Consider the following 13,027-nt stretch of genomic DNA (forward strand, 5'->3'; position numbering starts at 1 on the left):
TCCATCATTCTCCAGACTTATGCCAGGCAGGTGGTGGGGAGATTTTGGGGAGGCTGGGGATGAATTGAAAGCTTGGCTCGATTGAAATGTTCAGACCGGTAGGTCAGAAAAGGGAACTTGAGTTTCACAGGTGAGTTCCTGGATGCCTCTGTCAGATATTGTTGTTTGAGCATGAAGGAAGGCTAGGGTATGGTGTCTCTGATCGTGTCCAGTCATGTTTGAAGCAGCTGATGAGCAACCAGCTGTAGGTGATGTTCTGGCTACGTGCTGCTAATCTTTGTTTGTGGATGTGAGTTTGCTCGCTGAGCTAGAAGGTTAGTTTTCAGATGTTTCGTCACCATTCTAGGTAACATCATCAGTGAGCCTCCGACGAAGCGTTGGTGTTATGTCCCGCTTTCTATTTATCTGGTTAGGTTTCCTTGGGTTGGTGATGTCATTTCCTATTCTTTTTCTCAGGGGATGGTAGATTGGCTCCAAATCAATTTGGAGCCAATCTACCATCCCTGAGAAAAAGAACAGGAAATGATATCACCAACGCAGGAAATGACATCACCAACCCAAGGAAACCTAACCAGATAAATAGAAAGCGGGACATAACACCAGTGCTTCGTCGGAGGCTCACTGATGATGTTACCTAGAATGGTGACGAAACGTTTGAAAACTAACCTTCCAGCTCAGCGAGCAAACTCACATCCAGAACCTCAACCTGAGCTACAAATCTTCTCAAAACTCGCTAATCTTTGTTTGTTTATTCATACTGTAGGTTCATACCAAGTTTCATAATCGACAGGCACATGTTCCTGGCAGTGACACCTCCTGTCTTAGCTTTTCATATGATGGCAACACCCTGGCATCCCGTGGTGGTATGTGTATGTTTCTGTACTTGTAAATATGTGCCTCATAAATATTGTGCTAGTGTTACGAATAGGTTGCAAACCTGCATTCATATGTGTGCGTGTGTGTGTGTTTACCTTCTTAAAGAGCCTTGGCAAATTTCACATGGAATATTAGTGTTCCTGATTTTGTATTTGCCAAAACTCACTTTCATAGTCACATTTCATTCTTCAGTAATTGCTTCCAGCTCAATCTTATCGACCAAGATTTCCACCTAAGTTTCATCCTTTGTGTTTCAAATACACCGAGCATCACCAATATCTCTGTGACATATAGCACTCCTCAGGTAGCTGTTCTCGCTATATTGTGAGATCCACACCCTGAGTGTGTGGCGGCTCATGGCACGGTCCTGATCTCTGTCTCGATCAGTTCTGCTTCATGCAATCTCAAAGCTGTCCCCCACTGCAATTCCTTTTCATTCTTCATTGTTTTAACTTGCTTTCTTCCTTTCCAAGGCAAACCTGTTGTTTGAGCCTGTTTCTGCCGCATGAGCTTATTTCTTCCTGCCTTGTCTTGATTTTCTGTCTCCTTGTCCAGTCATTTCCCACTTACATCCATGATTCGTATGATGCTCTATGTCGGTTTCAAAATTTCTGGCTTGCAGGCACCAGCTGTCTCATTTTTACCTTGCAAGTGGAATCCCTCTACATGCCCATCCCCCATTATGGCAGATGGATCCTTCATTTCTCTCTTGAAAAAAGGCCTGACCATTCCCATCCATCAGCCCCTTCTCCGCTTTAAGTGGAGAATAGAACCCAGAGACGGACAAGGGGATGGATGATGGTAAAGCCAGGGAAGCTGACGATGGGGATCATAAGTTAGTGAAAAAGGTTTAGCTGTGCTGAAAGCAGCCGGTGTCATGATAAGACGATAAAATATTGGAGATGAATTAGGCCATTCAGTCCATTCGGTCTGCTTGCCTTTCAATCATGGCTGATACGTTTCTCAAACCTATCCTCTTTCCTTTGCCACTTAGTCCTTGATGCCCTTACTAATCAAGAATATAACTGTCTCTGTCTTAAATGTACTCAATGACTTGGCCTCCACAGTCCTGTGCAGCAATAAGTTCCACAGATTCACCACCCTCCTGGTTGAGGAAATTCTCCTCATCTCAGTTCTAAAGTGTCATCCCTTCACTCAGCCTGTGACCCTGCATCCTAGTCTTTCCAATTGGTACAGCACAGGAATAGGCACATTGAATACAGACACAGAATCCTCAACTGACAAGTTCTTCATCCCTGGGATCATTCTTATAAATTTAGTCTGGATCCTTCCATCATTCCTTAGATACGGGACCCAAAACTGCTCACAATATTTCAAATGCAGTCTGACTAGATCCTTAAACAGCCTCATCAATACATCTCTTATATTCCAGCCCTCTTGAAATGAATACTAACATTGTATTTGCTTTCCTAACTACCAACCGAACCTGCGTGTTAACATTAAGAGAATTTTGAATGGGGACTGACAAGTCGCCTCACACTTATCTGCATTGTATTCCATCTGCTGCTTCTTTGCTTACTCTCCTAGCCTGCCCAAGTCTTCTGCAGCTTCCCTGCTTGCTTAACAATACCTGTTCCTCCACCTATCTTTGTGCCACATTCAAGCAGAGAAAAAATGATGTCAGTTCCTTCGTCCACATAGTTAATGGATATCATGAATAGATATAGTCCCAACACAAACCCCTGTGGAACTGAAAACGTCACTGGGTTAGAGTTACTCTTTGCCTTCTGTCAATCAGCAGTTTCTCTATCCGTGCCAGTACCTTGCTCCTAACACCATAGGTTCTTACATAATTTACCAGCCTCCTAAGCAGTATCTTGTCAAAGGACTTCTGGAAATTCAAATAGATCGTGTTCTCTGGATCTCCTTTGTCACACTTGGCCATTACCTCCTCAGTGAATTCAAACAAACTTAGTAGGCATAACCTCCTCTGATGAAACTGCACTGACTCAGCTCTATTTTACCATGCATTTCCAAGCACACTCAAATCTCATCCTTAATCATGGACTCTAAAATTTTACCAATGACTGAGTTCAGGCTAAGTGGCCTATAGTTTCCTATGCCTCTCTCCCTTCTTGAACGATCCACTTGGACCCTCCTTGACTGTAGTGATTCACCAACAATGCTTTTACAGTCTCCTCAGTGGTCTCATTCAAAATTCTGGGTTGTAGTCCATTTGTACCAGGTAATTTATGCACCTTGAGACCTTTCACCTTCAGCACTTCCTCCTTAGTGATCACCACTATACTCACCTCTGCCCCTGACAGTTTCGAACTTCTGGTTTGCTGCTGGTGTTTGTGAAAAGTGATGCAGAGTACCAATTCATTTCCTCCCTGTTGGAGACAGATGTCAAAAAGGAACCTCCAGTTCTACGTTCAGCAGTACAAATGACCTTTATTCAGAGCTCTTTTACAACATGTAGAAGAGACCAGAGATTTCTCTGAATCTAGCTTTCATGTGGAGCCCAGTTGCCCTCTAAATGACGGCTCAGATCAGGGGGGAGGTGAGTGACACTTTGGCTTCACTGATGAATACAGTATTTTTATACATTTTGCATTACAGTAAATAAACGCAACATTGATGTTAATGTTCCCGTTCCCCTAGCCTGTACATCCAGTCTTGTAAACACTTGATCAATGATGGACAGCATTGGGTTCCCCATGACCTCATGATGTTTACCAGACATTGTTATCATCAGGCCCTCAGATCTTGCAGTGAACCTCATTAATTTACATTCCATTGTTAATGGTTATACACTTTGTCAGACATTTGCCAAAATTGCTTGACTCTAAGGACTGTTTGAATTCTGTTATTCACTATTTTCATTGGTATCCTTAACAAATTTTGCTACTCATCTTATATTTCCTGCTATTCTACTCACAGGAGATAGAAGAAGAGCTAATTCCTACCATTTGCTATAAAATTCATAATTTCAGTTGTAATATAATGTTAGTTATATGTAAAGTTATACGGTTACACCTAATGTTAAAATTCTTCAGCCAACGAGTTGTGAGCAGCTCATGTCCTACCTGACCTTAGAAGAAAACACTGCCCCTCTATCTTGTACCTGCAACAATGAATTAATCCAGGCATATGCTATCTTCTAAGTTGAAGCTTACTGTCCCAACTCTAAATATTTATTCACCAACTTTTATTTAATAGATAACATCTATTCTATCAATAAAACTGAAACCTCAGTCACGTTCACAGCTCAATGATCTTGTCTGAGCTACTAGGATTTTACAAGACAATCTTATTGCCCTTTTAACTTATCATGTCTCGGTTATTGTGGGATCATAATTTCCTTTTAATTCTTTCTAAACTACAAACTTTCGGCTGTCTGTTCCCAGGCATCTCTTACAAAATCAGAAGTTGTTGGAAAAGCTCAGCAGGTGTGGCAGCATCTGTGAAGAAAAAAATCAGAGTTAAATTTCGGGTCCGGTGACCCTTCCTCAGACGTCTCTTGTCAAGATGTCTTTTACAGACATCTGCAGCTGGTGTTTGTATAGAACTCCTGGTATATGAGTTTGTAAGATTCTTTGTTCTGCCTAAACTTTGTTACCTTGGATTTATCTTCTTCTCAAAGCTACCATCTCATTTTAACTCTGAGCTCACCAAACTAATTCTGTTGGTGCATCTAAAAATCTTCTCTGTCATACTATGCCAACCAAAAATCTACAGGCAGCCATCTTGAGCCACCTCTGGCAGTAGGCCCCTCCAACATTCCACCATTTCTGTGTTCGCCATTACTACTACTCTAGCCTTTCCCAGCAGTCCATTGTCCATTCTTGCTGCTCCATTGTCTTCCTTGTTGGGCACCCTTTCCGTCAGTTCTGGCCAGCTCATTCCTCATGCCCTTGCTGTTACCTTTATTCTGTTGTAATACTGTTTTCTAGGAGATGGGTGAGATAGTAAACAAATATTTCACCTTCGTATGGGAGGGAAATATGTGTCTGATGGTGGCATCCTGCTTTTGCTGGAAGAAATGGCAGCTTACAATCCTTTGGATGTGAATGTTGGTGTGTCAGAAAGTGAGGACCAGGGGGATCCTGTTACAGCAGAGAAGAAAAGGGGGCGAGGGTAGAAATGTGGGAAATGTTGGACACAGCTGAGGGCCCTGTCAACCACAGATGTGGGGAATCCTCAGTTGAGGAAAGATGTAGATGTTTCTGAGGGCCACTCTCAGTGAAGGTGGCACAATCAGAACAGATGTGACTACGACAAAGAAACTGGGAGAATGGAATGTAGTCCTCACAGGAAACAAGTGTGAGGATGGAGTTGGTAGATTTGTCATGGATATCAGTGACCTACCATTGCATAAGTGGAAACAGATGGAGAAAGGGTAGGGAGGAATCGGAGATGGACCAGTTGAAGGTGAGAGCAGGGTGGAAATTGAAAGTGAAATTGATAATTTTTTTTCCAATTCCGAGCGAGAGAAGTGCAAATGATGTCATTGATATACTGGAGAAAGAGTTGTGGGAGGGACCCAAGTAGGATTGGAACAAAGAAAGCTCCATGTGCCCCCACAAAGAAACAGGGATAACTGGGCCCCATGCCCCAAAGGTGGCAACACCTTTCTCTAGTACATTGACTTTCCTGAAATCACAGTTCCTTAAAAAAAGTATAAACTAACTTTGGAACAAAGCTGATAAGACTCAGGAAGTCTAAATCATGTCAGGCGAGTAGAACTGAGTGGAATGTAGGCCCTATCAGCATCCAGGATGGCAGTCTGCTTTCCAGACTGGAGGCCTGTGACCAGCGATGTCGTAAAGTCATAGAGTTTTACAGCACAGAGACAGGTCCTTTGGTCCAAACTGGCCCGTGCTCACCAAAATCCCCATGCACGCTAAGCCCATTTCCCTACACTTGGCCAAATATCCTTCTAAACCTTTCCTTTCCATGTATTTGTCCAAATGCCTTTTAAATGTTGTTAATATACCCACCTCAACCACTTCTGCTGGAAGCTGATTCCATATGCGTACCACCCTCTGTGTAAAAACATTGCCCTTCAGGTTCCTGTGTATGCTTTCCCCTCTTACCTTAAACTGATGCCCTGTAGTCCTTAATTCCCCAACCCTGGAAAATGACTGAATGCATTCACCCTATACATGTTTTAGATTTCCTACATGTCTGAATGGTTTAGATTCCCTACAGTGTGGGAACAGGCCGTTCGGCCCAAGAAGCCCACACCGCCTCTTGGAGCATCCCACCCTAACCCATCCCCCTATAACCCACACACCCCTGAACACTACGGGCAATTTAGCATGGCCAATCCACCTGGCCTGCACATCTTTGGACTCTGCGACTAAACTGGAGCACCTGGAGAAAATCCACGCAGACATGTGGAGAATGTGCAAACTCTGCATAAACAGTTGCCCAATGCCGGAATCAAACCTGGGTCCCTGGCGCTGTGAGGCTGCAGTGGTAACCACTGCTAACCACGCCTCTCATGATCTTATACACATCTATAAGATAGGCCCTCAGTCTCCTACACTCGAAAGAAAAAAGTCCCAGATTGTCCAAACTCTCCCTATAACTCAGTCCCTTGAGTTCTGTCAACATCCTTGTAAATTTCCTCTGCACTCTTTCCAATATAGTAACATCCTTCTTATTGCAATAGGAACACAATTCTCCAAGTGCAACCTCACCAACATACTGTACAACTGCAATATAAGTTCCCAACTTCTGTACTCAGTGCCTGACTGATGAAGGCCAGTGTGCCAAAAGCCGCCTTCACTGCCGTGTCTACTTGTGGCGCTACTTTCAGGGTGGACCTCCAAGATCCTTCTCTTTAACACTCCTTAAGACCCTACCATTCACTATGAAACTCCAACCTTGATTTGACTTTCCAAAATGCAAGACCTCACACTTATCTGTATTAAACTCCATTTGCCATTTCTTGGCCCACTTCCCCAGCTGATCAAGATCCTGCTGCAATTTCTGATAACCTTCCTCACTGTCCATGATACCACCCATTTTAATGTCACCAGTAAACTTACTACTCAGGCCTTTTACATTCTGATCCAAATCATTGATACAGATAACAAAAAGTTATAGGCCCAGTACCGACCCCTGAAACACACCACGAGTCACAGGCCTCCAGTCAGACAAACATCATTCCGGTATTATCCTCTGCTTTCTACCTTCAAGCCAATTGTGTATCCGATTTGCCAACTCTCCCTGGATTCCATGCAACCTAACCTTCCAGAGCAGCCTACCATGTGGAAACTTATCAAAGGCCTCACTGAAATCCACATAGACTATGTCTACTGCCCTGCCCTTATCAACCTTCCTGGTCACTTCCTCACAGAACTCTAACAAATTTGTGAGGCTTGATCTCTCACACACAAAGCCATGCTGACTACTCCTAATCAAGTCCTGTCTTTTCAATGCATATATGCCTTATCTTTCAGAATCTTAAGTAACTTAACCTACCAGTTCTGAAAAAGGGCCACCGTACCTGAACCCGAGGCAAGATTAGGGAACCCTGGATGACAGGTGAAATTGTGAGACTAACCAAGAGAAAAAAGGAAGCATACCTGAGGTCTAGGCGACTGAAAACAGACGAAGCTTTGCAAGAGTATCGGGAATGTAGAGCGAATCTGAAATGAGGGATTAAGAGGGCTAAGAGAGGACATGAGATATTGCTGGCAAACATGGTTAAGGAAAATCCCAAAGCCTTTTATTCATATATAAAGAGCAAGAGGGTAACTAGAGAAAGGATTGGCCCACTTAAGGACAAAGAAGGAAAGTTATGCGCTGATTCAGAGAAAATGGGTGACGTTCTTAACGAGTACTTTACATCGGTATTCACTAAGGGGAGGGACATGATGGATGTTGAGGTTAGGGATAGATGTTTGCTTACTCTAGGTCAAGTTGACATAAGGAAGGAGGAAGTGCTAGGTATCCTAAAAGACATTTAAGGTGGACAAATCCCCAGGTCCGGATGGGATCTATCCCAGGTTATTGAGGGAAGCGAGAGAGGAAATAGCCGGGGCCTTAACAGATATCTTTGCAGCGTCCTTAGACACGGGTGAGGTCCCAGAGGACTGGAGACTTGCTAATGTTGTCCCCTTGTTTAAGAAGGGTAGCAAGGATAATCCAGGTAATTATCGATCGGTGAGCCTGATGTCAGTGGTAGGGAAGCAACTGGAGAAGATACTGAGGGATAGGATCTATTCCCATTTGGAAGAAAATGGGCTTATCAGTGATCGGCAACATGGTTTTGTGCAGGGAAGGTCATGTCTTAGCAAATTAATAGAATTCTTTGAGGACGTGACAAAGTTGATTGAGGGAAAGGCTGTAGATGTCATATACATGGACTTCAGTAAGACGTTTGATAAGGTTCCCCATGGCGGGCTGATGAAGTGAAGTCACATGGGGTCCAGAGTGTGCTAGCTAGATGGATAAAAAACTGGCGAGGCAACAGGAGACAGGGTAGTAGTAGAAGGGAGTTTCTCAAATTGGAAACCTGTGACCAGTGGTGTTCCACAGGGATCTGTGCTGAGGCCACTGTTGTTTGTGATATCTGTAAATGATCTGGAGGAAGGTGTAGGTGGTCTGATCAACAAGTTTGCAGATGACATAGAGATTGGTGGAGTAGCTGATAGTGAAGGGACTGTCAGAGATCACAGCAGAATATAGATAGACTGGAGAGTTGGGCAGATAAATGACAGATGGAGTTCGATCCGAGCAAATGCGAGGTGATGCATTTTGTAAGTTCAAATTCAAGGGCGAACTATACAGTAAATAGAAAAGTCCTAGGGAAAATTGATGAACAGAGAGATCTGGGTGTTCAGGTCCATTGTTCCCTGAAGGTGACAATGCAGGTCAAGAGGGTGGTCAAAAAGGCACATGGCATGCTTTCCTTCATTGGGCGGGGTATTGAGTACAAGAGTTGGCAGGTCATGTTGCAGTTGTATAGGACTTTGGTTCGGCCACATTTGGAGTACTGTGTGCAGTTCTGGTCGCCACGTTACCAAAAGGATGTGGATGCTTTGGAGAGGGTGCAGAGGAGGTTCACCAGGATGTTGCCTGGTATGGAGGGTGCTAGCTATGAAGAGAGGGTGAGTAGATTAGGGCTATTTTCATTAGGAAGATGGAGACTGAGGGGGGACCTGATTGAGGTCTACACACTCATGAGGGGTATAGATAGGGTGGATGGCAAAAAGCTTTTTCCCAGAGTGGGGGACTCAATTACCAGGGGTCATGAGTTCAAAGTGAGAGTAGGAAAGTTTAAGGGAGATCTGCGTGGAAAGTTCTTTACACAGAGGGTGGTGGGCGCCTGGAATATGTTGCCAGCGGAGGTAGTAGGCGCAGACACGTTAGCGTCTTTTAAGATATATTTGGATAGGTACATGGATGGGCAGGGAGCAAATGGACACAGACCGTTAGAAAATAGATGACAGGTTAGACAGAGGATCTTGATCGGTGCAGGCTTGGAGGGCCGAAGGGCCTGTTCCTGTGCTGTCGGTTTCTTTGGTTTCTTTGGTTAACTCTGTTTTCTCCTTCACAGATGCCGCCAGACCTGCTGAGCCTCTCCAGCAACTTTGTTTTAGTTCCTGATTTATAGCATTCGCCATTCTTTGTTTTTACCTACCACAGATGTTTGACTCACTGGTCCACAGGTCTCAGGTTTTTCTTTACAGCCCTTCTTGAATAAGGAGGCAACATTCGCTACCCTCCAGTCTTCCAGGACTTCACCTGTGGCTAATGATGATGAAAATATATCAGCCAGGGCCCCCGCTATTTCTTCTCGAGCTTCTTGCGGGGTCCTTAGTTTTATCTGGTCAGGACCAGGGGATTTATCCACTTTGCACATTCTCATACTTCCAACACCCCCTGCACTGTGATGTGGACTGTCACAAGATGTCACCACTAAACTTCCCCAAGATCCCAAGTCTTCATGTCCTGTAACACTAAAACAGGACGTCTCAAGTCATCATAGAATCCCCACAATGTGGAAAGAGGTGCTTTGGCCCAACAAGCCCACACTGACAATCTGAGGAGCATCCCCCTACCCCTTTCCCCTGTTGCCTACCCAATCTACACACCCCTGAATACTGTGAGCAATTTAGCTTGGCCAATTCACCTATCATAGAACATAGAACATAGAAAAGTACAGCACAGTACAGGCCCTTCGGCCCACGACGTTGTGCCGTGGAATAATCCTAATCCAAAAATAAAATAACCAAACCTACATTCCCCTCAATTCACTCTGTCCATGTGCATGTCCAGCAGTCGCTTAAATGTCATTAATCACTCCGCTTTCACGACTACCACTGGCAAAGTATTCCATGCGCTCACAACTCTGGGTGAAGAACCTCCCTCTGATGTCTCCCCTATACCTTGCTCCAAACACCTTAAAACTATGACCCCCTCATGGCAGTCAATCCTGTCCTGGGGAAAAGCCTCTGGCTATCGACTCTATCCATGCCTCTCATTACCTTGAACACCTCAATCAGGTCACCTCTCTTTCTCCTCCTCTCCAGAGAGAAAAGTCCGAGCTCAGTCAACCTCTCCTCGTAAGACAAGCCCTCCAGTCCAGGCAGCATCCTGGTAAACCTCCTTTGCACCCTCTCCAAAGCCTTCACATCTTTCCTATAATAGGGCGACCAGAACTGGACACAATATTCCCAGTGTGGTCTCACCAGGGTTTTGTAGAGCTGCAGCAAAACCTTGCGTCTCTTAAACTCGATCCCCCTATTAATGAAAGCCAAAACACCATATGCTTTCTTAACAACCTTATCCACTTGGATGGCAACTTTGAGGGAGCAATGCACTTGAACACCAAGATCCCGCTGTTCTTCTGCACTACCAAGAATCCTGCCTTTAATTCTATATTCAGCATTTAAGTTTGACCTTCCAAAATGCATCACTTCGCATTTATCCAGGTTGAACTCCATCTGCCATTTCTCAGCCCAGCTCTGCATACTGTCAGTGTCTCGCTGAAGCCTGCAATAGCCCTCGATACCACCAACGGCACCTCCACCCTTTGTGTCATCAGCAAACATACTACCCCAACCCTCAACCTCCTCATCCAAGTCATTTATAAAAATTACAAAGAGCAGAGGCCCAAGAACAGAGCCCTGTGGGACACCACTCAGCACTGACCTCCAGGCAGAATACGTACCATCTACAACCACTCTCTGCCTCCTGTCAGCCAACCAATTCTGAATCCAGACAGCCAAATCACCCTATATCCCATACCTCCTGACTTCTTTGGACTATGGGAGGGAACCCAAGCAGACATGGGGAGAAAATGCAAACTCTACACAGTCACCCAAGGCAAGAATCGAACCAGAGTCCCTGACAGTGTGAGGCAGCAGTGTAACCTCTGAGCCACCGTGCCGCCCCAATGTAATTGTGACGACATTTTTTGATCTTTGAAATCCAGTCCTTTTGAGGTAAACATCAGGATTCTATTTGCCTTTCTTATTCTACGCTGCACCTCCTACCCACTTTCTATGATTCATGCACCCCTCTCGTTGCAGTCCCTTCTCTACAGTAAATACTGATGCAAAATACGCATTTCGTATTTCACCTGTTTCCTGTAATTCACCCATTGATGACCTAGTTGATCTTTAAGTGGTCATATTGTCTCCCTAGTTACTCTTTTGCCATTATGTATTTATAAAATCTCTTTGGATTCTCATGAATCCTATTTGCAGAAACTATCTGGACCATCTGGAAGAGCATGGCTTGATTAAATGCAGTCAACACGGCTTTGTGAGGGGCAGGTCATGCCTCACAAACCTTATCGAGTTCTTTGAGGATGTGACTAGAAAAGTTGATGAGGGTCGAGCTGTGGATGTGGTGTATATGGACTTCAGCAAGGCATTTGATAAGGTTCCCCATGGTAGGCTTATTCAGAAGGTCAGGAGGAATGGGATACAGGGGAACTTAGCTGTCTGGATACAGAATTGGCTGGCCAACAGAAGACAGCGAGTGGTAATAGAAGGAAAATATTCTGCCTGGAAGTCAGTGGTGAGTGGAGTTCCACAGGGCTCTGTCCTTGGGCCTCTACTGTTTGTAATTTTTATTAATGACTTGGACGAGGGAATTGAAAGATGGGTCAGCAAGTTTGCAGACGACACAAAGGTCGGAGGTGTCGTTGACAGTGTAGAGGGCTGTTGTAGGCTGCAGCGGGACATTGACAGGATGCAGAGATGGGCTGAGAGGTGGCAGATGGAGTTCAACCTGGATAAATGCGAGGTGATGCATTTTGGAAGGTCGAATTTGAAAGCTGAGTACAGGATTAAGGATAGGATTCTTGGCAGCGTGGAGGAACAGAGGGATCTTGGTGTGCAGATACATAGATCCCTTAAAATGGCCACCCAAGTGGACAGGGTTGTTAAGAAAGCATATGGTGTTTTGGCTTTCATTAACAGGGGGATTGAGTTTAAGAGTCGTGAGATCTTGTTGCAGCTCTATAAAACTTTGGTTCGACCGCACTTGGAATACTGCGTCCAGTTCTGGTCACCCTATTATAGGAAAGATGTGGATGCTTTGGTGAGGGTTCAGAGGGGGTTTACCAGGATGCTGCCTGGACTGGAGGGCTTATCTTATGAAGAGAGTTTGACTGAGCTTGGACTTTTTTCATTGGAGAAAAGGAGGAGGAGAGGGGACCTAATTGAGGACCTAATATACAAGATAATGAGAGGCATAGATAGAGTTGGTAGCCAGAGACTATTTCCCAGGGCAGAAATGGCTAACACGAGGGGTCATAGTTTTAAGCTGGTTGGAGGAATGTATAGAGGGGATGTCAGAGGCGAGTTCTTTACACAGAGAGTTGAGAGAGCATGGAATGCGTTGCCAGCAGCAGTTGTGGAAGCAAGGTCATTGGGGACATTTAAGAGACTGCTGGACATGCATATGGTCACAGAAATTTGAGGGTGCATACATGAGGATCAATGGTCGGCACAACATTGTGGGCTGAAGGGCCTGTTCTGTGCTGTACTGTTCTATGTTCTATCTCATGTCCCCTTTTTTTCTCCCTGATTCCCCTTTTGAGTACACTGCTACTGCCATTCTATCCCTTGAGGGATTCACTTGATCCTAGTTGTCTCTACCTGCCAAATGCCGCTTCCTCTTTCTTGACCAGAACCTGAGTTAAAAAAACAGAATTCTC

The 13,027-nt window shown here is 44.7% G+C and overlaps 1 protein-coding gene across 7 annotated transcripts in view; it reads left to right on the forward strand.

Moving 5' to 3' along the window:
- The window catches only part of LOC125450885 (WD repeat-containing protein 70), a 167,679-nt gene that overhangs the window by 116,358 nt on the left and 38,294 nt on the right, over positions 1-13,027 (forward strand). For all 7 annotated transcript variants that reach the window (XM_059645001.1, XM_059645004.1, XM_059645006.1 and 4 more), the window contains one exon: positions 764-863. In XM_059645001.1, the coding sequence (XP_059500984.1) occupies positions 764-863 (100 nt within the window). The remainder of the gene's footprint in view (positions 1-763; positions 864-13,027) is intronic.

This window comes from Stegostoma tigrinum, chromosome 3 (assembly GCF_030684315.1).
Source record: "Stegostoma tigrinum isolate sSteTig4 chromosome 3, sSteTig4.hap1, whole genome shotgun sequence".
Classification (NCBI taxonomy): domain Eukaryota; kingdom Metazoa; phylum Chordata; class Chondrichthyes; order Orectolobiformes; family Stegostomatidae; genus Stegostoma; species Stegostoma tigrinum.